Source organism: Nerophis ophidion, linkage group LG10 (genome assembly GCF_033978795.1).
Source record: "Nerophis ophidion isolate RoL-2023_Sa linkage group LG10, RoL_Noph_v1.0, whole genome shotgun sequence".
NCBI classification, from domain to species: domain Eukaryota; kingdom Metazoa; phylum Chordata; class Actinopteri; order Syngnathiformes; family Syngnathidae; genus Nerophis; species Nerophis ophidion.
In genome coordinates this window covers 42493044-42520923 of record NC_084620.1, presented here as the reverse complement: position 1 = coordinate 42520923, position 27880 = coordinate 42493044, and the positions used below count along the sequence as shown (strand labels likewise).

The window sequence follows — 27880 nt, the reverse complement described above, 5'->3', positions numbered from 1 at the left end:
GGCTTTACGTCTGAATACTATACTTCCTTCTATTATGAATGTGGATCAAACTGGGTTCACTCGGAATAGGCACTTATTTTTGAATCTTCAACGTCTTTGCAATATATTGTATGATGTGCCTGCTCTTAACACTGAAGAGAAAGTTATATCTATGGATGCTGAAAAGGCATTTGATCAAGTGGAGTGGAATTATTTGTTTTAATGTGGAGAGATTCGGATACAGTTTTATTTCATGGATTAAGCTACTATATGCAAAACCCAAAACCAGTGAAGTTGGCTCGTTATGTAAATTGTGAATAAAAACAGAATACAGTGATTTGCAAATCCTTTTCAACCTCCATTCAATTTAATAGACTGCAAAGACAAGATACTTAACATTTGAACTGGAAAACTGTTATCTATTTCCAACATTTGAACTGGAAAACTGTTATTTATTTCCAAATATTAGCTCATTTGGAATTTGATGCATGCAACATGTTTCAAAAAAGCTGGCACAAGTGGCAAAAAAGACGGAGAAAGTTGAGGTATGCTCATCAAAACACTTATTTGGAACATCCCACAGGTGAACAGGCTAATTGGGAACAGATGGGTGCCATGGTTGTGTATAAAAGCAGCTTCCGTGAAATGCTCAGTCATACACAAAGAAAGATGGGGAGATGGTCACCACTTTGTGAACAAATGCATGAACAAATTGTCAAACAGTTTAAGAACAACATTTCTCAACAAGCTATTATTACAAGGAATTTAGGGATTTCACCATCTACGGTCTGTAATATAATCAAAAGGTTCAGAGAATCTGGAGAAATCACTGCACGTAAGCGATGATATTACGGACCTTTAATATCTCAGGCGGTACTGCATCAAAAGGCGACATCAGTGTGTAAAGGATATCACTTCAGAAAAGCACTGACAGTAACTACAGTTTGTCGCTACATCTGTAAGTGTAAGTTAAAACTCTACTATGCAAAGTGAAAGCCATTTATCAACAACACCCACAAACGCAGCCGGCTTCGTTGGGCCCGAGCTCATCTAAGATGGAGTGATGTAAAGTGGAAAAGTGTTCTGTCTCTGCAATTCAACTTGTTTTTGAAACCTATAGACATTGTGTCCTCCGGACCAGAGGGAAAGAACCATCCAGACTGTTATAGGCGCAAAGTTCAAAAGCCAGCATCAATCAATTAATCAATGTTTTCTTATATAGCCCTAAGTCACGAGTGTCTCAAAGAGCTGCACAAGCCACAAAGACATTCTTCGGCTCAGATCCCACATCAGGGCGAGGGAAATTCAACCTATTGGGACAATTATAAACCTTTCTGTGATGGTATGGTGGTGTATTAGTGCCCAAGGCATGGGTAATTTACACATCTGTGAAGGCACCATTAATGCTAAAGGGTACATACAGGTTTAGGAGCAACGTCTTTTTCATAGATGCCCCTGCTCATTACAGCAAGACAATGCCAAGCCCCGTGTTACAACAGCGTGGCTTTGTAGTAAAAGAGTGCAGGTACTAGACTGGCCTGCCTGTAGTCCAGACCGGTTTACAATTGAAAACGTGTGGCGCATAACAAAGCGTAAAATAAAGCAACAGATACCCTGGACTGTTAAACAACTTAAGCTGTACACCAAGCAAGATGGGAAAGAATTCCACCTGAAAATTTTCAAAAATTGGTCTCCTCAGTTACCAAATGTTTACTGAGTGTTGTTAAAAGGAAAGGCCATGTAGCACAGTGGTAAAATGCCCCTTTGCCAACTTGATGCAATGTGTTGCTGCCATTAAATTCTAAGTTAATGATTATTTGCAAAAAAAAAAAGAAGTTTCTCACTTTGAACATTAAATATCTTGTCTTTGCAGTCTATTCCATTGAATATAAGTTGAAAAGGATTTGCAAATCATTGTATTCTGTTTTTATTTACAATTTACACAAGGTGCCAACTTTACTGGTTTTGTTTTTGTAGATCATAAATCATGCTTCTCAACTGGATAGAAGATGGCTGAGAATGTAATCCGTCATTTTTTATCTAAATGGGAATATATGAATATCCGAATGCCAGCAGACCTTGCATGGTAAGTTATGTTTTATCATGTTTGTTTGCTCTCATGAAGTCTGCAGTGAGTAATAATCAGTGATGTAGTTGAAAAAAAAGCAATCGTGATGTGTTTTTGAAATTAATGCGCTGCGTACGCTTAAAATGATCAAAATACATAAAAATAAATGTTATTATAAATGTGCCCTTTACTACATTACATATATACCTACATTATGTATATAAAACCTAACTGGTATATAGTAAGCAAAATTGTAAGCAGACTTTTGATCGAATTTAGTCAATATTTAAAATGCATTAAAAAAATATAACATCCATAATCCATAATGATTGTGAACGATAGGCAAAATAAAAAAAATAAAAAAAGTGCCATTCCCCTATAATACTTTGTCTTTGGTAATTGGCAAAAAGATTGAGCCGAATTCTGTAAGTGGCCGATTTGGGCTAGCACCTCAGTCGTCTACTCTTAGCAAATCTAAAAATAAATTTGTAGCATTCACTACTTTGTTGGCGAGAAGACTCATTGTGTTAAATGGGAAGGCAAAAGCGCCTCCTTGCCACACCCGCTGGATTAAAAATGTTCTGTATTTTCTCAAAATGGATCAATTTAGGCTGACAATAAACAGTTGTGTGAAAATTCAGGAAGTATGGGGTGGTTTCCTAAAATATTTAAAAGAGACTGATCTCAAATTTAACCCCGATTAAAAAGTAATTGAACGATAGATATTTGATGAGTCTTTTGTCTACTTTTTGTGTGTCGCTGCACTGTGTTGGGGACACTTAGGAGTGCAGTTGTCTGTGGCTCGGTGTCAATATTTGCTTGACGCATGTTTTTTTTCCGAGTTAATTTTATATACAATTTCTGTGGGTTACTTAATCGAGGGAGAAAATAAATCTTTTGACATACGTTTGATGGTATTTCTGGACTGTATAGACCAAAAATCCAAGAAACAAATGCAAAAAAAAAAAAAAAAAAGCCAAGACCATTTTATCTTTGATCGCCGTGAGACGACATAATTGGAGCAAAGTCGTGCTTGTAGAGAAAGAGAGAGAGTTTCACGTCTGTGTTTATGTTACAGTTGAGTGCATTGAAAAATAGAAAAGGAAGATTGTTACTCTAACTGCTGTAGTAAGATGGAATAAAAGCTCAGCAAAAAATTATGGTAAAGGGAAAGTCTAGAGTCACTTTTATTGGAGACCTTCGTCAAAAAAATGTTGAGAAACCTCTTGTCATTTCAATCACACACTTCCGGCTTCACAATAATAGCGCGCTGCATCCCGTTTACCACCATAACAGAATGAAAAATTGTTTTACATTACGATCATGCATTGTCAAAGATGGCTTGAAATAGGGCTGGGCAATATATCGAATATACTCGAAATATCGCAGGTTTTTCTCTGTGCGATATAGAAAATGACTATATTGTGATATCCGAGTATACGTTCTCACGCAGTTGCTTTTAACTGCAGGCATTACACTACAGGCTTTTTTCACTCTTTTTTGTCTCTCCTTCTCACAGAGACTTAAAACGAGCGCACCTTCTTACAAACCCCGTTTCCATATGAGTTGGGATGTTGTGTTAGATGTAAATATAAACGGAATACAATGATTTTCAAATCATTTTCAACCCATATTCAGTTGAATACGCTACAAAGACAACATATTAAATGAAAAACTTTTTTTTTTTTTTGCTAATAATCATTAACTTTAGAATTTGATGCCAGCAACACGTGACAAAGAAGTTGGGAAAGGTGGCAATAAATACTGATAAAGTTGAGGAATGCTCATCAAACACTTATTTGGAACATCCCACAGGTGTGCAGGCTAATTGGGAACAGGTGAGTGCCATGACTGGGTATAAAAACAGCTTCCCAAAAAATGCTCAGTCTTTCACAAAAAAGGATGGGGCGAGGTACACCCCTTTGTCCACAACTGTGTGAGCTAGGGTTGTCCCGATCCGATATGTGGATCGGCTCGGCCGCCGATATTGCCCAAAAAAATGCGTATCGGCAAGGCATGGGAAAATGCCAATCCAGATCCAGTTTTTAAAAAAACTCCGGTCCGTGTTCCAACGCACCGATTTTAATAATACAGTCCACTCTTCTGCTGCTCCCTAAACTCCGTTCCGCATTTTCCAGCACACCTTCAAATCATCCACAGGTCTGTGTTCTAACCGTTCAGACGGCCGTGTGAATTAAAAATTACGGTAAAAATGTCAGCTGTGTGGGATTATTTTACCCTACAAAATGAAAAAGATGAAGAGGTGGAGTGCAAAACATGCCACAATAAAGTCAAGCGTGGTGGTAAAGTTGTAAGACATTCTAATGACTCTTGCGAGTGAGAGGCTTTTTAGCACTCATCGTAGATGAACACAGGAGCAGGCTGACACCTGAGCATCTTGAAGTGCTTGTCTTTGTTAGAAAGAATCTCCCCATTATGCTTGGACTTCAATTGTTTGCCACCCCTGACTGGGGCAAACAATTGAAAGGAGTGTGTAGATATTTTTTTTTAAGTTTACTGTTGTTCAAGAGAAAGTATTGATCCTGAGCTATAGACATTTTATCCCACTCAGGTTGGGTGTTTTGCTTTTTTTAATAATGTTTACAGCATTATTTGCACTTTATACTGTACGTTCACTTTTTTACTGTTTAATGATGCCATATCTGTTTGTCATGTATAATTTTTGATATTTTGTGTTTATCCTTGAATACCAACTATTGTGTATTATTCAAACTCACCAAATTCAGCTGGCTAGTTGTTATCAAGATTACTAAAATCCTTTTCAGCATGAATCTGACAACTAAGTAGGCTAAATAACTTTAAACTTTAATAAATGCTCGGATAGGCCAGTATCGGCCAGTATCGATATCGGATCGGAAGTGCAAAAACAATATCGGTATCGGATCGGAAGTGGAAAAACCTGGATCGGGACATCCCTAGTGTGAGCAAATAGTCAAAGTTTAAGAACAACTTTTCTCAAAGTGCTGTTGCAATAAATTTAGGGATTTCAACATCTACAGTCCATAATATCATCAAAAGGTTCAGAGAATCTGGAGAAATCACGCCACGTAAGCGGCATGGCCGGAAACCAACATTGAATGACGGTGACATTTGATCCCTCAGACGGCACTGTATCAAAAACCGACATCAATCTCTAAAGTATTTCACCACATGGGCTCAGGAACACTTCAAAAAACCACTGTCACTAAATACAGTTCGTCGCTACATCTGTAAGTGCAAGTTAAAGCTCTACTGTGCAAAGCGAAAGCCATTTATCAACAACATCCAGAAATGCCGCCGGCTTCTCTGGGCCTGAGATCATCTAAGATGGACTGATGCAAAGTGGAAAAGTGTTCTGTGGTCTGACGAGTTCACATTTCAAATTTTTTTTGGAAACTGTGGATATTTGTGTCCTCGGAAACAAAGAGGAAAAGAACCATCTGGATTGTTATAGGCGCAAAGTTCAAAAGCCAGCATCTGTGATGGTATGGGGGTGCATTAGTTCCCAAGGCATGGGTAACTTACACATCTGCGAAGGCACCATTAATGCTGAAAGGTACATACAGGTTTTGGAGAAACATATGCTGCCATTCAAGCAACGTTATCATGGACGCCCCTGCTTATTTCAGCAAGACAATGTCACACCACGTGTTACAACAGCGTGGATTTGTAGTAAAAAAAGTGCAGGTACTACACTGGCCTGCCTGTAGTCCAAACCTGTCTCCCATTGAAAATTTTTAAGCCTAACATACGACAACAGACACCCCAGACTGTTGAACAACTTAAGCTGTACATCAAGCAAGAATGGGAAAAAATTCCCCCTGAAAAGCTTCAAAAATGTGTCTCCTCAGTTCCCAAACATTTATTGAGTGTTGTTAAAAGAAAAGGTGATGCAACACAGTGGTGAACATGCCCTTTCCCAACTACTTTGGCACGTGTTGCAGCCATGAAATTCCAAGTTAATTATTATTTGCAAAAAAAAAATAAAGTTTATGAGTTTGAACATCAACTTTCTTGTCTTTGTAGTGAATTCAATTGAATATGGGTTGAAAAGAATTTGCAAATCATTGTATTCCGTTTATATTTACATCTAACACAATTACCCAACTCATATGGAAACGGGTTTTGTACATACGTCACATACGTATACACCCTTGCGGAGCACAGAGGTAGCAGCATGGGTAACATTAGCTGTGATGCTAGCGGAGTGGTGCGAGTGGTAACACGAGAGAGAAAAGGTGCGAATCTGGTAACAAATGAAGGAAGAATCAATTCCCAAGAAAAACATCACGGGGTCCATCGTCTGGCAGTAGTTTGGCTCCAAGCGGGAAGATGTTGAACAAGTATGCAGCAAAAGCGTTGCTACAAAAAGTAGCACCATTGCTAATTTGTAGCATCATTTGAAAAGTCACCCGCTAGAGAATGAAGAGTGCTTAAAACTCCGCATGTCAACATTTCCGGCCGGTGCCACACCCACAAAATGCCAAAACAACCATTTCCAGATCAATACCCTATGAAAAAATTAGTCAACAACAGAGGGAGATAACGTCCGCAGGAACCTACCACATAGCGAAGGACATAAACCATTTGATTTCCTATTATGTAGCTCATTTTTATTTGACAGTTATTGAAATATCTTGTGTGACATCATGCACTAATGTGCACTTTATTTTTTTTAAACTATTGTAATTCGTTCCGTACAAAAACTGCACTTTAATTTAGTGTTGTTTTGATATATCATCTTAGTGACATCATGCACAAAAGTGCACTAATAGCTTGTTTTAATAATGTCTCTGACAATCTGGCACTTTCTGTTTTGAAATGACATCAATGTTTATGCCACTGCTTAATAACTGTTTAATAACTACAGTATTGGTAAATTGACGTAATTGTGGTTTCCCTCTCTGCATGAAAGTTTAAATAGAGCATATATCAATGCAGTATGAACAACAATGTTTTAATGTAGACACATAAAATCATCATACTGCTGTGATTACTGTACATGCATCAGGTGTTAATTCAAGGCTAAGGCAAAATATGGAGATGTATATTGTGTATCGTATATAAATATACATAACACTCATATATATATATATATATATATATATATATATATATATATATGGGGGTTCCTGGTTCAATCTCCACCTTCTACCAACTTCGTCATGTTCGTTGTGTCCTTGAGCAAGACAGGTCACCCTTGCTCCTGATGGGTCTGGGTTAGGGCCTTGCATGGCAGCTCCCACTATCAGTGCGTAAAAGTGTGTGTGTGTGAATGGATGAATGTGGAAATAGTGTCGAAGCGTTTTGAGTACCTTGAAGGTAGAAAAGCGCTATAAAATTACAGTGGGGCAAAAGAGTATTTAGTCAGCCACCGATTGTGCAAGTTCTCTCACTTAAAATGATGACAGAGGTTTGTAATTTTCATCATAGGTACAATTCAACTGTGAGGGACAGAATGTGGAAAAAAAAATCCATGAATTCACATTGTAGGAATTTTAAAGAATTTATTTCTAAATTATGGTGGAAAATACTTTAAGTATTTGGTCACTTCAAACAAGGAAGATCTCTGGCTCTCACAGACCTGTAACTTCTTCTTTAACAAGCTCTTCTGTCCTCCACTCATTACCTGTATTAATGGCACTTGTTTGAACTTGTTATCTGTATAAAAGACACCTGTCCACAGCCTCAAACAGTCAGACTCCAAACTCCACTATGGCCAACACCAAAGAGCTGTCGAAGGAAACCAGGAAAAGAATTGTAGACCTGCACCAGACTGGGAAGAGTGAATCTACAATAGGCAAGCATCTTGGTGTGAAAAAATCAACTGTGGGAGCAATTATCAGAAAATGGAAGACATACAAGACCACTGATAAGCTCCCTCGATCTGGGCCTCCACGCAAGATCTCATCCCGTGGGGTCAAAATGATCATGAGAACAGTGAGCAAAAATCCCAGAACCACACGGGGGACTTGGTGAATGACCTGCAGAGAGCTGGGACCAAAGTAAAAATGGTTATCATCAGTAACACACTAGGCCGACAGGGAATCGAATCCTGCAGTGCCAGACGTGTCCCCATGCTTAAGCCAGTGCATGTCCAGGCCCGTCTGAAGTTTGCCAGAGAGCACATGGGAGAATGTCATGTGGTCAGATGAAACCAAAATATAACTTTTTGGTATAAACTCAATTCCTCGTGTTTGGAGGAAGAAGATTACTGAGTTGCATCCCAAGAACACCATAACCACTGTGAAGCATGGGGGTGGAAACATCATGCTTTGGGGCTGTTTTTCTGCTAAAGGGACAGGACGATTGATCCGTGTTAAGGAAAGAATGAATGGGGCGATATCGTGAGATTTTGAGCCAAAACCTCCTTCCATCAGTGAGAGCTTTGAATGGTTGACCAAATACTTATTTTCCACCATATTTTACAAATAAATTATTCAAAATTCTTACAATGTGAATTCCTGGATTTTTTTTTTCACATTCTGTTTCTCACAGTTGAAGTGTACCTATGATGAAAATTACAGACCTCTGTCATCCTTTTAAGTGGGAGAACTTGCACAATCGGTGGTTGACTAAATACTTTTTTGCCCAACTGTATAACCCATTTACCATGCAATATATATATATATATATTGCATAAATAGACAACTTTCTCTCCATCTATCTTGCACTGTCAAAACTTAATAAGTTCAAACTACTAAAAAGGAAACACATTTGTAAGTTAGCATGGAGAATGGTTCATGGAGAATGATGCAGGGTGTCACCGTGAATAGTAAATGAACATGTCACAAAACACCTGTTAGCTTGCTAGCTAATGACAGATAGGGTCATACTGGAGGGTAAAGGTCTACTCACCCTGACGCAATGAGGGCCCGGGACTGTGCCATGGCGATACGCTGTAATGCTGGTCGACTCAAACCTGCCAAGCTGGACCGAGGTGGCACAGGGGCGGAGCCGGATGATAAAGACAATGGCCCTAAGACGCGGGCGGAAGGTGAAGGCGTACAGGTGGAGATGAGAGGCTGGCCTGAGGCAGCGGTGGTGGAGGGTGGCGGAGGCAAGGGCGGAAGCGGCGGAGGGGGTAAAGTCGGGGGTGGGGGGCGATAGGAGTTAAGGGACATGGCAGCAGTGGCTGAGCCCAACAGGGACAAAGAGTGAGCAAATCCTCCGCCCATGCCAAGACTTCCGAGACCACTACCACCCGCCATACCACCCACTACACTGGGGCCACCTGTTGCTCCAACCATAGAAGTCCTGTGTGGGGACCGCGAGAGGGACGGCAACCGTGGGAGGGTCAGGGAGTAGGGTAAATGGCTGCTAAGTTTGGGACTGGGCGGTTTAGTCTGTGGGGCTGGTCTCCGGCCTAGAGTTTGAGCATTTGACACGGTACCCGCTTTAACACTCAAGAGAAGCATGCATTGCTGACAGGCACAGGGCGGCCCCAAAGAGGTGATCGCTGAAGCAGGGAGTGCCCCACTGGGGTAGGCGCTCCCGTTCCCTGTGCCCGCACTGCCCATCCTGATGCCCACGCTCCCTCCGGGTACATCCACCCCCACTGGTCCTCCACTCTGATGCACAGACCCCCACGGGTGGTGCGACTTTGGTAGGGGCCCAGATACTAATGGGTATGCCAGATCGGAGCGGCGCTGGATCCGCCTGCAGCGTTGCGTCTGTTCGTTGATTTGGGTCATGCTTCCGAAGTCGATGAGGTAGCAGAAACCCAGCGGCGCCAGGTCCAGCCAGGGTTGGTGGCGGTCACGTGCCGCCTGGATCGCGATCCCCACCTCTGTGTCGTACGCTGTCCAGCTACCCACGTCGTTTTCCCACTCCCACAGCCAACCCTGACCGGGAGCCGACGTTGGGTCATAGAAGCTGCGTCGTACCGGTCGGAGAGTACCTGAGGAAAAACAGAAGTTATATTACAAGTCCTGCCCTTCTAACTCTGCCTAGTGGGCATGGCTTGCAGATACCACATTTACATTGGCCTACAGAAAACATAAAGGATGTAACGATATTGTAAACACCGTGGTATTGCGGTTTTCGAAGTCTTCAAAATGTTGCGTGTGATGGTATCAAACTAGGGTTGTACGGTACACTGGTACTAGTATAGTACCGCAATAGTAATGAATCATATTCGGTACTATACCGCCTCTAAAAATCAACCCCCGCAACACCATTGCTGGTTTTACGAGCAGAGGAGCATGTTCGGCAGCGCACAATCACGGAGTACTTACAAGCAGATGCAGCGTGTGGACAGAAAAGGGAGAATGGACGCATTTTGGCTTAAAAACTAATGATAAAAGTGTCTGCAGTGTTTTAGCTTCTTCTAAATGACTAATCCTCGTCTCCATGGCGACAAATAAAGTATGTTTTTTATAAGTATCATCCTTGCAGGACGAGGAATAGCTAAACATGCAGGCTCACCGGCATCACAATGTAAACAAATGCCATGGGTTGATCTACACCTAACATCCACTGTAACCTGAGGGTCCCTGGTTCAATCCCCACCTAGTACCAACCTCGTCACGTCCGTTGTGTCCTGAGCAAGACACTTCACCCTTGCTCCTGATGGGTGCTGGTTAGCGCCTTGCATGGCAGCTCCCTCCATCAGTGTGTGAATGTGTGTTTGTATGGGTAAATGTGGAAGTAGTGTCAAAGCGCTTTGAGTACCTTGAAGGTAGAAAAGCGCTATACAAGTACAACCCATTTATCATTTATTAATTTATTTATTTAATGATATCAAGTACAAGAGCGTATCTAGTCGATACTACTATGATTACATTGATATTTTAGCATCACAAAATCGTTTTTTTTTTATTTAATTTGTATTATGCATATAAACTTTTAATATGACCAATGTATGATCCTCTAACGACTTGGTATCGGATTGATACCCAAAATTGTGGTATCATCCAAAACTAATGTAAAGCATTCAAACAACAGAAGAATAAGTAATTATTACATATTAACAGAAGTGTAGATAGAACATGGTGAAACAGAAAATAACCAGATATTAAAAGTAAATGAACAAGTTGATTAATAATTCATTTTTTACCACTTGTCCTTAGTAATTTTGACAAAATAATAGGATGGAAAATGACACGATATGTTACTGCATATGTCAGCAGCTAAATTAGGAGCCTTCGTTTGCTTACTTACTGATAAAAGACAAATTGACTTGTAAGTTTACTGTTTAATTTAAGGACACAATTGCAATAAGAAACATATATTTAATGTACTGTAAGATTTTTTGTTGAAATAAAGCCAACAATGCCATTTTTGTGGTCCCCTTTATTTAGAAAAGTATCGAAATACATTTTGGTACCGGTACCAAAATATTTGTATCGGGACAAGACTATGTCAAACAAAAACTTGGTGTGTATTTTTTTCCTCTGGTGCTCTAGCGGCAGCCGGGTCTGAAAAAGAACTACTTCTCTCAGAATACTCTGCCCAGCACAGGATCGTCAAGGTGGGGGGGCTTGGAACATTTCCTAGATAAAAGGAATTATTTTTTTTGACATTAACGGGAAATAAGAGCAAATTGAAAGCTACTTGATGAATTCTAAAATCATCCATCCAATTTCTACCGCTTGTCTCTCTTGATGTCGCGAAGGGGGCGGGAGCCCATCTCATCTGAACTTGGGCAGAAGGCAGCGTACACCCTGGACAAGTCACACCCTCATAAACCGTCAGGTATTTACATGATTAAAAGTTAAATTGTTTCTAGGGCTGGGCAATATGGCCTTTTTTTAATATCTCGATATTTTAAGGCAATATCGCAATAGACGATGTATATCTCGATATTTTGCCTTAGCCTTGAATGAACACTTGATGCATATAATCACAGCAGTATGATGATTCTATGTGTCTACATTAAAACACTCTTGTTCAATCTACATTAATATATGCTTATTTTAAACTTTCATGCAGAGAAGGAAGTCACAACTAAGTCAATTGACCAAAACTGTATTTATTAAACAGTTATTAAGCAGTGGCATAAACATTCAAGTCATTTCCAAAACAGAAAGTGGAAGATTGTCAGAGACATTTTAAAACAAGCAATTAGTGCACTTATGTGCATGATGTCACTAAAATTACATATCAAAACAACACTAAATTAAAGTGCACTTTTTGTACAGAACGCCACAACAATAGTTTAAAACAAATAAAGTGCACTTTAGTGCATGATGTCACACAAGATATTTCAATAACTGTCGAATAAAAATGAGCTGCATAATAAGAAATCAAATCGCTATGTGGTAGGTTACTGAGGACTTAATTTCCTTTTGCTAATGACTATATTTTTCATTCGGTGTTGATCTGGAAATGTTTGCCTCGCCATTTTGATGGTGTGGGAGATGTTGACATGCGGAGTAAGCACTCTTCATTCTATAGCGGGTGACTTTTCAAATGATGCTGCAAATTAGCAGTAATGCAACTTTTTCTAGCAATGCTTTTGCCGCACACTTGACATTTTACGGTTGTCTGTTTGACATATTCCCACTTGAAGCCAAACCACCGCCAGACGATGGACCCCTGCTGGTTTTCTTGGGAATTAATTCTTCCTTCATTTGTTACCAGATTCTCTCATAATACCACTCGCACGGCTCCGCTAGCATCACAGCTAACGTTACCCATGCCGCTACCTCTCTGCTCCGCGAGGGCGAATACGTATGTGACATATGTAAGAAGGAGCGCTTGCTGTCTGTGAGAATAAGAGACAAGAAAGAGTGAAGAAGAGCCTGCAGTGTAATGCCCGCAGCTAAAAGCAACTGCGTGAGAACGTATACTGGAATATCACAATATAGTCATTTTCAATATCGGACTGAGACAAAACCCGCGGTGTATCGATATATCGCCCAGCCTTAATTGTTTGTAAACTTTTTTGAGAAACAACATCTTATAAACTGATGTAAAAATGTCCACTGCAGAGGACAGTGCTTGTCAGAAAGTAAAATTTGAAAGACACTAAACTGTACATTATTGTTTCACACTTGTTACACTGGATGTTGACATTGTTACTTTAAAGACACCTAAACTGTAAATACAGTATATATTTTTTTAAATACATGCTTGAAACAATGGATGTTCTAGGGTTCTGTCGAATTTCGCTGCTTCCTCGAAAAAAGCTAGCAGTGGCATAAAAACGGTGATTAAAACAAAAATGTAAGCTAGCATTGCTTGCGTCAATGTGAACTTCCTCACACTGTAAAGGTCTATATGCTTGCTGGTCAGAAGATGCACATAACTAAATATTCTTTAAGACCACTGCTAACGAGTACACGAGGCACACGCGGCAGCTGTTTCGATGAATATTTTGCTGGGGGCAAATAATTGAAATATTTGCGGTTGTGCGCATTCGCGCGAACACTCAATAACGTTGGGCAGCAGAAATCGATGGGTAGCAGTTACCGACAGACTATTCTCTGTACATAAAATATTTGTTTATTGTAGGGCTGGGCGATATATCGATATTGTAGCGGTTGATTTACGGACATAATTCGCCACACCTAGTGCTTATTGTTATTATTCACTGTACTGTTCGATTGTGCACATGACAATGTTGTTCTGTTTCACTGTACTGTTCAATTAGGCACATGACAAGGTTGTTCCGTTGCAGGTAATTCGGTGCGGCCCCTTTAAGTGGCCGTCAGGAGATTCTCCCAAACGTGGGGGTTTGTTGTTCCCGCCATTTTGAGTGTTTAAGTTTCAGTCTGGTTTGTTCTAAAAGAATAAAGGACGCACACGTTTTTGTATGTCAACGATACTCAAAGTTGTCTTGCTTTCACGCTACAAGCACAACACTGGTGACCCCGACGCTTCACTGAACGAATTCAGTGGATTTTTTTTTCGACCATGACTGCGAATGCAGTTTCTCTGAAGCTGCCCGAGTTCTGGGAATCTTCCGCGACTGTATGGTTTGCCCAGGCCGAGTCACAGTTCACCCTGCGAGGTATCACCGAAGACGACATTAAGTTCCATTATGTCGTGTCCTCCTTCGGGAGCGCGACGGCGTCCAGAGTGGCTAGCGTCCTTACGCACCCACCGGAGAGGAACAAGTACCTCACGTTGAAGGCTCACCTGTTACAGACATTTGGACTTACCGACGCAGAGCGAGCTCGCCGCCTTTTTTCGTTGCAGGGGCTTGGCGATTGCAAGCCCTCTGAACTCATGGACAAAATGCTAAGTCGTCTTGCTTTCACGCTACAAGCACAACAATATACACGATATATCGTGGGTTTGTCTCTGTGCGATATAGAAAATTACTATATCGTGATACTCGAGTATACGTTCTCACGCAGTTGCTTTTAGTTGCGGACATTACATTGCATGCGTTTCCCACTCTTTCTTGTCTCTTTCTCACAGAGACTTAAAACAAGCACACCTTCTTACATACGTCACGTGTGCAACGTCACACGACACGCGACATGGTAACGCTAGCTGTGATGCTAACGGTGGGGTGCGGGTGGTAATAAGAGAGAAAGAAGGTGCGAATCTGGTAACAAATGAAGCAAGAATTCAATCCCAAGAAAAACAGCATGGGATCCATCGTCTGGCGGTGGTTTGGCTTCAAGCGGGAATATGTTGAACAATTATGCGGCAAAAGCGTTGCTACAAAAAGTAGCACCACTGCTAATGTAGCATCATTTGAAAAGTCACCTGCTAGAGAATAAGGAGTGCTTGAAACTCTGCATGTCAACATCTCCGTTCGGTCCCACACCAACAAAATGCCGATGCAACTATTTCCAGATCAACACTGTATGAAAAAAATAGTCAACAACAGAAGGAAATAACGTCCGCAGTAACCTACCACATAGCAAAGGAGATTTTCTATTATGCAGCTCATTTTTATTTGACACCTATTTAAATATCTTGTGTAACAAAATGCACAAAAGTGCACTTTATATGTTTAAAACTTTTGTAGTGGCGTTCTGTACAAAAAGTGCACTTTTATTTTGTTTTGATATGTCATTTTAGTGACATCGCGCACAAAAATGCACTAATAGCTTGTTTTACAATGTCTCTGACAATCTTGCACTGTTTTTGAAATGACATAATTGTTTGTGCCACTGCTTAATAACTGTTTAATAAATACACTTTTGGTCAATTGACTTAGTTGTGATTTCCCTCTCTGCATCAAAGTTTAAAATAAGCATATATTAATGAATATGAACAAGAAGGTTTTAATGTAGACATATAATCATCATACTGCTGTGATTATATGTATCAAGTGTTCTTTCAAGGCTAAGGCAAAATATCGAGATATATATTGTGTATTGTGACATGGCCTAGAAATATTGAGATATTAATAAAAGGCCATATCACGCAGCCCTAGTTTATTGCAATGAATATGACTAGAACATTCGAGCATCATGTTTGTGTTTAATTACAGCAAGTGTGTTGACCCTTAACTTGACTGCCACTTTATTTGACACACTATGGCATGTTTAAGTCTTCTTTGGGACATACAGTATACCACAATAATGAAGTACTGTGGCCTTAATACTGTGATAATATCGTATTGTGAGATTTTGATCCCATTCCATCCCTACATTATAGTGAAATTACAGTTTTACTGTATGCTCTTCTTTCTTGTAATTGCTGAACATTATAAAGCCTGCCTAGCAACAAGTGACCAGTAGAGTGAAAATATGAAGAAATTAAACATCTTCTTTTTTGGTCCGTCTAGCTACAAAATTACAAATTGTGATTGGTTTATGTTTTCTCTCTCATTAGTAAGTTTGAACTTTTATATTGGACTGATTACTGCAAAACATCCAATCTGTGGGGGGAGAGCTGCAACAATTAATAGATTTATTTGATTAGAAAAAAAGCTTTGATTTATATTCCATTGCTTAGATGAATCTTTTAATGACTTTAACTAATAAAAATGGATAAAATCAGGATCGCATGGAGCGCCGGGAACTTTTAATAGGTAGACGTAGTTTCGGGGGGGCTGCGATCTGTCTGGTGGCGAACAGTATAGCGTAGTCTCCATTTTTTATATTTATTTTGATCAATGCACAGATGTTAAAAGTGAAAATTCAATGTTTATGGTGTGCATCTATTAGGAAAAAAGTTATAATAAATTGTTACGTCAAGCAGAAAATGTTTTGTCTATTCCAACTGTTTCCCCTAAACTAAGCATTGACCTACAAAATCAGTTTTATCCAATTACTCGATTAATTGAACAAACTAATCGATTGATTACTCAATTGCTAAAATGATCGATAGCTGCAGTCCTACTGTGGGGTGACCTAAAGAGAGGCTGCGCACGAGAAGTGCTCTCGCCATCGGACACATTTGGAGCACACCTACAAGGACAACTGGGCAAGTAAAATGGATTATAACAGGGGTCCCATTGGTTTAAAACAATTTGGCCGTGGGCCGAACTGTATTCATACAAACACACACACATATACATATACATATACATATATATATATCTACATATATATATATATATATATATATATACATATATATATATATATATATATACACCCCCCGCGACCCCAAAAGGGAACAAGCGGTAGAAAATGGATGGATGGATGGATATATATATATATATATATATATATATATATATATATATATATATATATATATATATATATATATATATATATACATATATATATATATATATATATATATATATATATATATATATACTGTGTACATACATCTACTGATGCCTCTGGACACATCTTCAGTGATGTGCCTGGACTCATCGGGTGTTTCGGGTCTTTCAACATCATACACCCTCCTCCAGGTGACCCAGCCGGGGCTGATCAGACCCCAGCTTGTGTCTAGATGGCTAGTTAGCTACCATGACTCCATGGCTCTCCCCTTTTGAGTCACAGCCATCTTGAGGCCCTCTCTGCCGCATCGGTGGTACTGCGGATGGCTCTCCTCCTTCTCTCTCCCTCGATGCCCAATGTTCTGAAGGCTCTGGTCAAGGAGCGGGCTGCAAAACCCCTGCATCCAACCTCAACTGGGAGACACCTCACTCTCCAGCCAGCCTGCTGACAGTCACTGACCAGTCCCGCGTACTTGGAGAGCTTCCTCTCAAAGGCTTCTTCCAGGCGGTCTTCCCATGGGACGGTCAGCTCCAGCAGCACAACCTGCTTGGTGGACTCAGACACGAGGACAATGTCTGGTCGCAGGGTGGTGACTGCAATGTGGCTGGGGAACTTCAGCTGATGTTCAAGGTCCACCAACAGCTGCCAGTCTCTTGCAGAGGTTAGGATGCCCGCAGAAGTTCTTCTGGCAGGGGTTGGCTGCTCCCCAGCTCTGACAAAGGCGATGGTTTTCTTGGAGGGTCGGAACTGCTTCGCCCACACAAGTCCTGCGCTGATGGTTTCAGCAAAGGTCTTAAGGACTTGGTCATGCCTCCAGCGGTACCGTCCATCTCCAAGTGCCCTGGTGCAGCAGCTGAGGATGTGTTCCAGGGTTCCTCGCTTGGAACACAATGGGCATGCTGGTGTCTCTGCTATGCCCCATGTGTGCAGGTTTGATGGGCTTGGAAGCACATCGTACACTGCCTGGATGAGGAATTTAATGCGGTGAGGCTCGGCTTTCCACAGCTCGGCCCAGGTCACTTTCCTCTCAACCGCATTCTCCCATCTTGTCCAAGCTCCCTGTTGCTTCAATCCCACTGCCTTGCAAGTTCTTATTTCCTCCACTGCAGCTCTCACCTCCTCCTGAACAAGGCAGCGCCCTTCCTTCCCGCTGGTTTTCAATTGGGGAATTGGAAAGGAGCCTAGCCCAGCTCTGCCTCGAGTGACCACTCCCACCAGGCTTCTTTGACGCAGCCTTGCCTCTGCCTCTTGAACTGCATCCTCAGCCCTCCACTTCCTACCAGTCCTCACTTGGATCCCTGCTTTAGCCACCTTCGGATCTCGTGAGTCCCTGAGCTGAACCACTTCTCTGGCTCTTGCTACCATGAACTCTTTCTCCAAGGATTTGAAGGGCAGTTGCAGTTTGTTGGTGTTCCTGTAGAGTGCGAGGCTGCTCAGGCTCTTTGGTAATCCCAGCCATCTCCGGAGGTGGCTACTGACCCTCCTCTCTACTGTTGAGATGGGGACTGCATAGACAAGGAGGAGCCACAGGATCCTGGGAAGAATGCCATGTTGGTAGACCCAGGCTTTGAACTTTCCAGGTAGGCCTGACTTGTCCACGGATTTCAGCCAGCCATCCAACTCAGTGCAGGTCGACTGGATCGATGTGGTATCTCTCAGAGAGCTGTCAAAAACCTTGCCCAAGCTCTTGACTGGCTTCTCTGTGATGGTTGGAATGGCTGTGCCTGTGATGTTAAACCGGAACTATATATATATATATATATTGTAGCTGAGATAGGCGCCAGCGCCCCCCGCGACCCCAAAAGGGAATAAGCGGTAGAAAATGGATGGATGGATGGATGGATATATATATATATATATATATATATATATATATATATATATTAAGACTGCAAATCTTTGGGTGTCAATATCGATTCTTGGGGTCACGATTCGATAATATATCGATTCCATTCGATTTGATTCTCGATTCAAAAACGATATTTTTCCAAATCATAATGATTCTGTATTCATTCAACACATAGGATTTCAGCAGGATCTACCACAGTCTGCAGACATGCAAGCAGAGTAGTAAATTTGTTTTAAAAAACGCTTTTATAATTGTAAAGGACAATGTTTTATCAACTGATTGCGATAATGTAAATTTGTTGTAACTATTAAACGAACCAAAAATATGACTTATTTTATCTTTGTGAAAATATTGGACAGTGTGTTGTCAAGCTTATGAGATGCGATACAAGTGTAAGCCACTGTGACACGATTGTTCTTTTTTTTTTATAAATGTCTAATGATAATCTCAATGAGGGAATTTTAATCACTGCTATGCTGAAATTACAACTAATATTGATACTGTTGTTGATAATATTCTTTTTTTTTCACTACTTTTGGTTTGTTCTGTGTCGTGTTTGTGTCTCCTCTCAATTGCTCTGTTTATTGCAGTTCTGAGTGTTGCTGGGTCAGGTTTGGTTTTGGAATTGGATTGCATTGTTATAGTATTGCTGTGTAGTGGTTTGTTGGATTGATAAAACTTATTTTTTTTAAATATTTAAAAAAAAAAAAGAAAAAGAAAAAAGAAAAATAAATTTTTTTCAAAATGAGAATTGATTCTGAATCCAACAACGTATTCGAATCGATTTTTTCCCACACCCCTAATATATATATATATATATATATATATATATATATATATATATATATATATATATATATATATATATTCTCATTCCTCGCACACTAATTGACTGAAAGAGCGCGCACTTACTGATGACGTCACGTTATCGATGGGAAAATGCTTTTATAGACAATATGATTTGCCTGAGCGGCTAGGAGACACCAAGTGTAACAAGCGGTAGAAAATGAAATTAGAAAGGCCAGATTTGTAAAAAAAAAAAAACTTTTATATTTTAATTTTTTTTTTTAACTTTGGACTTGCCGCGGGCCGGATTTTGGACACGATTTTATATTTTAATGCAACCTATTATTATTTAATACATTTTAAGCTCTCCTGCAAAAAAAATGAAAATAAAAAATTAATATCTATACATTTAAAATAATTCATAAATAATTGGAGTGTATTGTCTTGCATCTTTGGTTGCTGCCTATAGAAACAATCATGGTTTGTATAGGTCAAACAAACCTGTCCATTGATGCAAAATTTTAAGAGGTAAAACAACAGTTTTTAGGGAGGATTGAGATTTTGCATGAGCAAAACCTGACTAGTAATTCCAAACAGGGGCGTGTTCAGTGCACTAAGTGTGCATCTATTGTGACTGTGCATGTAATGACACTGACTTGCAATGAAAACGACTGCACAAAACGACGTCATTTGTTTTTTACAGCCCCTTTCAAAAAATGCTGAGCAATATTAACAACACCGCGGTGTCTTTTTACCTGTGTCTTGGCGGAACTGGTGCATGGACTGCAAATCGATAATGTAGGGCGAGAGTCGAGAGTCCACTTGGCCGAGGACGACCACACTAGCACACCGAGGGTCGCTCCGGATGACCGCCTCGATGTGGTGACACACGGCCGGGCTGTATGGCCGCCAGCGGCCGTGCTCGTTCAGCCATTCCCAGACGACCACGGCGGAGGCTAGTAACATCCTCCTGCAATGATGGCGGCGGCATGATAATAACAAAAAAAAACGTCGCTCAATGCAAAAGCCTTCAACATGGCGGTGATTGGTATTAACAATAGTGGTTATTATAATTTCAGAAAGCACAGAGTTGCTTGTGCTGCATCCATCTTGCAATCATGTTGTTATTAACATACTTGGAGGCAAATCTTCCATGTTTGTAGTTCCGGTCTTTTGGGGGGTTTTTTTGCCTACGAAAATAGCCAATCAAAACCCTTCCTTGTTCTAGCCAATCAAAAATATGCTCTCATAAACGTATGTGACTTAAAACTCTCAGAAAACTTGACTTATTGCTTGCATTAAATGCATTATAACATCAGTAATTGGAGATGCCAGGGATTGAAGCCGGGACCTCATACATGCAAAGCATGCGCTCTACCACTGAGCTACATCCCCATAAGCCCATGCTTTCTCATCATTGCATACATGAGGAAAGTACAATGTCAATACAACAATTATAAAGCTTTTTTTAAAGGTGCTGTTTGACACTTGTTGAAAAGTAGATTTTTCAAACCAAAAACTAGAACAAACACGCTTTTGTGATTTAACAGATATTTTTGACATGCCTATAGTTACGTCATTATGTGGTAAAAAGCTGAAATAGGTTTTGACACGTCACTTTCATGAGGTTGTATTCACCTGACGTCACGTCAGGCTCATTAACTGCGCGAGGCTTGACTTGCCAACCTTGAGACCTCTGATTTCTGGAAGTGGGGGTTGAGGGGACGTGATTGGGGCAGGGGCGTGGTTGGGGGCGTGGTTAGGAGGGGAGGAGTATATTTACAGCTAGAATTCACCAAGTCAAGTATTTCATTTCAGTGAATTCTAGCTATAAATATATATATATTTATTTTATTATATATATATATATATATATATATATATATATATATATATATATATATATATATATATATATACACACACATATATAAGAGAAACACTTGAATTTCAGTGTTCATTTATTTACACATATTCACACACATAACACGCATCTACTCATTGTTGAGTTAAGGGTTGGATTGTCTATCCTTGTTCTATTCTCTGTCACTATTATTGTTACATATGAATGTACAGTAGATGGCAGTATTGTCCTGTTTAAGAGTGTCACAACATTGTTGTTTACGGCAGACAAACTGCTTTACGGTAGATGAAAACATGACTGCTTTTGTTGTGTGTTGTTACCGCGCTGGGAGGACGTTAATGAAACTGCCTAACAATAAACCCACATAAGAAACCAAGAATTCGCCCTCAATCATTCTACAGTTATAACGTCATTGGGCAGGCACGCTGTTTATATTGTGGGAAAGCGGACGTGAAAACGGGCTGTCGACACGTCACTCAGGGTGAGGGGGCGTGGCTTCCAGCTCCGCCAGAATTTCGGGAGAAAATTTGTCCCGGGAGGGTTGGCAAGTATGCTGCCGCCATATCATTTCTGGACGGCATTTTTGCCTTTCTCGAAGAAAAATGCCCTAAGCTTGTGTTGATTCAGACTGTTGGAACCGTTTAAATCGTGCAAAAGATAAACGTTTCTTCAGAGTTCCTCGTGAGGTTGTCAAGAAGGACGAAAGACAACAAGATTTTACGAAAGACGACAAGAAAAGGCTAGGGCGCACACACCCGAATGCATGAGTTTGTGGTGATCACTTTGTTAAACGTTTGTTTGATATACTCTTAACGTTTGGATCTTTCCCATTTTGGTATTATCTTAATATTTAGGGGCCGAGCAGCGTAGCAAGCACCGCAGTCGCTGCAAGGGCCCAATTGAAATTGCTCTGTTTATCATTATTATCATTATTATTATTTCTATTATTATTAATAATATTATTATTATTACTCCGCCTGTTTGGACGCCTTTTTGGGGCCCTCAACATGCACAAAATCTCCAAATTTTGCAAACATTTCAGGTAAAGCAAAAATTGTTATATTCAGGAAAATTATCCAAATTTTGCAAGGATGAGGTATGGCGAAAAATGTTATATGAAAAGAAACTCCCCAAGTTTTGCAAAACTTTCAGTTATGGCGAAAATGTTTATACTCACAAAAACTTCCCACATTTTGTCAGGTAAGGCAAAAAATGTTGTATTCACGAAAATTCCCCAAATTTTGCAAGCGTGTCACGCATGGCGAAAAATTGTATATTCATGAAAACTCCCCAAATTTTGCAAGCGTTTCAGGTATGGCAAAAAAATTTATACTCATGAAAACCCCCTAATTTTGCAAGCATGTCAGGTATGGCAAAAAAATGTATATTCACAAAAACTCCCAGAGTTTAGCAAGCGTGTCATGTATGGCAAAAAATTGTATATTCACGAAAATTCCCTAAATTTTGCGAGCGTTTCAGGTATGGCAAAAAAAATTATATTCACAAAAACTCCCTAAATTTTGCAAGCGTTTCAAGCATGGCGAAAAATTTTATTATCATGAAAACTCCCTAATTTTGCAAGCGTGTCAGGTATTTTGAAAAAGTTTATATTCACGAAAACCCTCCAAATTTTGCAAACTGGTCAGTTATGGCAAAAACATTTATACCCACAAAAACTCCCCAAATTTTGCAAGTATGTCAGGTATAGTGAAAAATGTTATTATATCCACAAAAACTCCCAGATTTTGCAAGCGTGTCAGGTATGGCGAAAACATTTATACCACAAAAATGCCCCAAAGTTTGCAAGTGTGTCAGGTACTGTATGCCAAAAACATTTATATTCACAAAAACTCCCCAAATTTTGTAAGCATGTCAGTTATGGCGGAAACTTTTATGTTCACGAAAACTCCCCAAATTTTGCAAGCGTGTCATGTATGGCGAGAAATGTTATAGTCATGAAAACCCTCCAAATGTTGCAAGCGTTTCAGGTATGGCGAACATTTTTATATTCACGAAAACTCTCCAAAGTTTGCAAGTGTGTCAGATATGTCGAAAAAGTTTATATTCACGAAAACCCCCCAAATTTTGCAAACTGGTCAGTTATGGCGAAAACTTATATATTCACGAAAACTCCCTAAATTTTGCAAGCGTTTCAGGCATGGCGAAAAATTTTATAATCCTGAAAACTCCCTAATTTTGCAAGCGTGTCAGGTATGTTGAAAAAGTTTATATTCACGAAAACCCCCCAAATTTTGCAAACTGGTCAGTTATGGCAAAAACATTTCTACTCACAAAAACTCCCCAAATTTTGCAAGTATGTCAGGTATAGTGAAAAATGTTATTCTATCCACGAAAAATCCCAGATTTTGCAAGCGTGTCAAGTATGGCGAAAACATTTATATCACAAAAATGCCCCAAAGTTTGCAAGTGTGTCAGGTACTGTATGCCAAAAACATTTACATTCACAAAAACTCCCCAAATTTTGTAAGCATGTCAGTTATGGCGGAAACTTTTATGTTCACGAAAACTCCCCAAATTTTGCAAGCGTGTCATGTATGGCGAGAAATGTTATAGTCATGAAAACCCTCCAAATGTTGCAAGCGTTTCAGGTATGGCGAACATTTTTATATTCATGAAAACTCTCCAAAGTTTGCAAGTGTGTCAGGTATGTCGAAAAAGTTTATATTCACGAAAACCCCCCAAATTTTGCAAACTGGTCAGTTATGGCAAAAACATTTATACTCACAAAAACTCCCCAAATTTTGCAAGTATGTCAGGTTTAGTGAAAAATGTTATTATATCCACAAAAACCCCCAGATTTTGCAAGCGTGTCAGGTATGGCAAAAACATTTATATCACAAAAATGCCCCAAAGTTTGCAAGTGTGTCAGGTACTGTATGCCAAAAACATTTATATTCACAAAAACTCCCCAAATTTTGTAAGCATGTCAGTTATGGCGGAAACTTTTATGTTCACGAAAACTCCCCAAATTTTGCAAGCGTGTCATGTATGGCGAGAAATGTTATAGTCATGAAATGTTATAGTCATGAAAACCCTCCAAATGTTGCAAGCGTTTCAGGTATGGCGAACATTTTTATATTCACGAAAACTCTCCAAAGTTTGCAAGTGTGTCAGGTATGTCGAAAAAGTTTATATTCACGAAAACCCCCCAAATTTTGCAAACTGGTCAGTTATGGCGAAAACATTTATATTCACGAAAACTCCCTAAATTTTGCAAGCGTTTCAGGCATGGCGAAAAATTTTATAATCATGAAAACTCCCTAATTTTGCAAGCGTGACAGGTATGTTGAAAAAGTTTATATCCACGAAAACTCCCCAAATTTTGCAACATTTTATATTTCAGGAGTCTTGAAAACGATATTTCAAAATTGGCTCTCTAGCGCCACCTTTAAAATGAGAAAAAATTCTGCCCCCCCTACCAGTTTCATGTATCGACACGAAAATTGCAGGAGACATCTATCATGACGGGATGCACATAAAAGTCTCAAAAACCCATCCCTTAAAACAAACAGAAAGTCAGCCATCCTGGGGTTGTACTTTAACAAACTCCTCCTAGGGACTTTGACCAAATGGGTCAGATCTTGGTCATAATTGGTAGAAATTACGTTGATGGCAACAGAAATGCCTGATGGGTCGAAACTTTTTCATAGCCATGACGCTTGACTGCAAAATCTTTCCCACGCCATTATCAAACTGTCATTACTTCACTTTAGATGATCGCATCTTCCTCCAAAGTGACATGAGTTAACGTCGGGGTGCGACCATGCCTATATTTGAATATTGACACCCTGCTATTGCACCTTGGGGTGAAATATTAGAACTGTCATAACTTCCTTACACATGCAAAACAAAGAGTTAAGCTTTGGACTTAAGACAGAAAAAATATGCAAACTTAAACCATGAAACACAACTTTACCTGAGCACAAACTATGCATATTTATCCAGGAGAGTCTTGATACCAATTTCCTAGACCCAGCCATACACAAAGAAGTTGTAGACCTCCATCCTTTTCCAAGTTTTCATCTGTTTAGTTGTGTAGATTACGCCTGGAGAACAAAATTGTCTGACATGTCTGGGAACGCGACCAACAGTTAATCTGGAGATCTCTCGACATATCTTTTTTTTTGATAAAGTACAGGGATCTTTTTGCATTGCACAATTACAAAACCCAACCACAGTGAAGTTGGCACGTTGTGTAAATCGTAAATAAAAACAGAATACAATGATTTGCAAATCCTTTTCGACCTATATTCAATTGCATAGACTGCAAAGACAAGATACTTAACGTTCGCACAGGAAAACATTGTCATTTTTCGCAAATATTAGCTCATTTGGAATTTGATGCCTGCAATATTTTTCCAAAAAGCTGGCACAAGTAATAGAAATGAGGAATGCTCATCAAACACTTATTTGGAACATCCCACAAGTGAACAAGCTAATTGGGAACAGGTGGGTGCAATGATTGGGTATGAAAGCAGCTTCCATGAAATGCTCAGTCATTCAAAAACATGTATGGGGCAAGGGTCACCACTTTATAAACAAATGCTTGAGCAATTTGTCAAAAAGTTTAAGAACAACATTTATCAACGAGCTATAGAAAGGAATTTAGGGAAATCACTAATCTATGGTCTGTAATATCATCAAAAGTTTCAGAGAATCTGGAGAAACCAACACTGAATGCCCGTGAACTTCGACCCCTCAGGCGGTACTGCATCAAAAAGCGACATCAGCGCGTGAAGGATATCACCACATGGGCTCAGGAACACTTAAAGAAAAACCCTGTCAGTAACTACAGTTCATTGCGACATCTTTAAGTGCAAGCTAAAACTGTACTATGCAAAGCGAAAGCCATTTATCAACAACACCCAGAAACGCTGCCGGCCTCCCTGGGCCCGAACTCATCTAAGATGGACTGCAAACAGCCCCTTTTATCAATATTTGTAACAAACTGTTATTCATGCATTCATTTGAGCAGTGCCATTTTTTTTATTCTTTAGAAATTGCATATACTGTATATTTCAAATGAAAACCACATTTCTGAAGTGCATGTAGTTACCGAGGCATTATTTCAGGTGCGGCATTTATTTTGTCAAGCGAATGTTTCTATCTAGTATTTGGAGGAATATGATATTTTCAAGGGCTAAAATACAGATATCTGGCTAGCATCCTCTTCAGAACAGACAACACTCCCGGAGAACTGATTCAATTTGACGAACCATTCAGTTTTTCCAACACTTTTTACCGATTCTTTGTCCTCTGCTTCTTCACGGCTGTTTTTGCTTCGGTCCTCCACCTCCTGTCTTTCAAATGCGGGGAAAACCTGAATTTCCTGATCGTCCTTGTCAGAACTAACGCTGTGAGGACCCGGTCTGACTCCTAGGCGGGACTGCAGGACCGCCACGGTGTTTCTCAGCTGGTCCCGGATACCTCCTTTCTTGTAGATGACGTGCCGGATCTTGTATTTACCGTCCGTGTCATGGTTGAGTTTCTTGTAGGACATGACGAGCAAGAAGACGAGGACAAGCAGGAGGAGGAAGAGGAAGAAGATGGTGGTGGTGGAGTAAGACATGCCTGAAAGTATAAGACAACATCAAGAAACATTTTTGCCTAAGTCTTTGGAGAGATGGCTAGTTATTTGAGGTTTGCTACTGAATATTAATTAGAGTCAGGAATCGCAAAAGCAATAAATCTATTGAGTGCCAAAATCTTGGCACTCAATAGATTTTTTTCTTAAATTTCAACTTTTTTTTCTTAGCATTACCTTGTACTAGTGTTGTCCTGATACCAATATTTTGGTACCGGTGGCGGTACCAAAATGTATTTCGATACTTTTCGATACTATTCTATATAAATGGGACCACGAAAAATTTAATTATTGACTTATTATTGTTATTGGCTTACTATTATTGTTGGCTTATTTTTTATATGGCCTAAAAATACCGAGATAGTGAAAAAAGGCCATATCGCCCAGCCCTAGGTACCGGTACCGAAAATGTATTTCGATACTTTTCTAAATAAAGGGGACCACAAAAAATGGCATTACTGGCTTTATTTTAACAAAAAAATCTTAGGGTACATAAAACATATATTTCTTATAAGTGTATCCTTAAATAAAATAGTGAACATACAAGACAACTTGTCTTTTATTAGTAAGTAAGCAAACAAAGGTTCCTAATTTAGCTGCTGACATATGCAGTAACATATTGTGTCATTTATCATTCTATTATTTTGTCAAAATTATAAGGACTAGTGGTGGAAAATGAATTTTTTATATACTTGTACCGAGGACCGGTACGTTTTAGAGGCAGTATAGTACTGAATATGATTCATTAGTATCGCGGTACTTTACTAATACCGGTATAGTGTACAACCCGACCTTGTACTCATAAAACTTTTTGTCAGAGTTTTTTTGAACAAAAAAATACAACTTTTTTCCAGATAAAAATGTGGCTTTCATAAAATTGCCTAATTCTTGTGTAATTTAAATTGTATTTATGTAAGACTGTAACTTTTTTTTTTTAATGATTTTCTTCAGGAAGCTACATTACTTTCTTCGAAGAATACAACTTTGCTCTGATTACATGACTTTTTATTTATTTATTTATTTTTATTTTTTTTTCAGAAAAGTCACTTTATTTTGGAAAAAATTAAAACAATTTCACCAAGAATACAAATGTTGCTATTTTTGTTTATTTTTTTTACATTTTTCCCTTAAACAACTTTTC

At 39.6% G+C, this 27880-nt stretch overlaps 1 protein-coding gene and 1 non-coding gene across 2 annotated transcripts in view; both read right to left on the bottom strand.

The window, feature by feature from the left end:
* Positions 1-20446, bottom strand: part of dtx4a (deltex 4, E3 ubiquitin ligase a) — a 42856-nt gene extending 22410 nt beyond the window's left edge. Inside the window, exons 1-2 of the mRNA XM_061913835.1 lie at positions 20026-20446; positions 8906-9947 (exon numbers count right to left, since the gene is read on the bottom strand). Coding sequence (XP_061769819.1) covers positions 8906-9947; positions 20026-20236 — 1253 coding nt within the window. The 5' untranslated portion in view covers positions 20237-20446. The remainder of the gene's footprint in view (positions 1-8905; positions 9948-20025) is intronic.
* A 147-nt stretch (positions 20447-20593) lies between these two features.
* On the bottom strand, positions 20594-20665 carry trnaa-ugc (transfer RNA alanine (anticodon UGC)). Its single transcript has one exon. It is a non-coding gene; the product is annotated as a tRNA-Ala (tRNA).
* Between the last annotated feature and the right edge of the window lie 7215 nt (positions 20666-27880).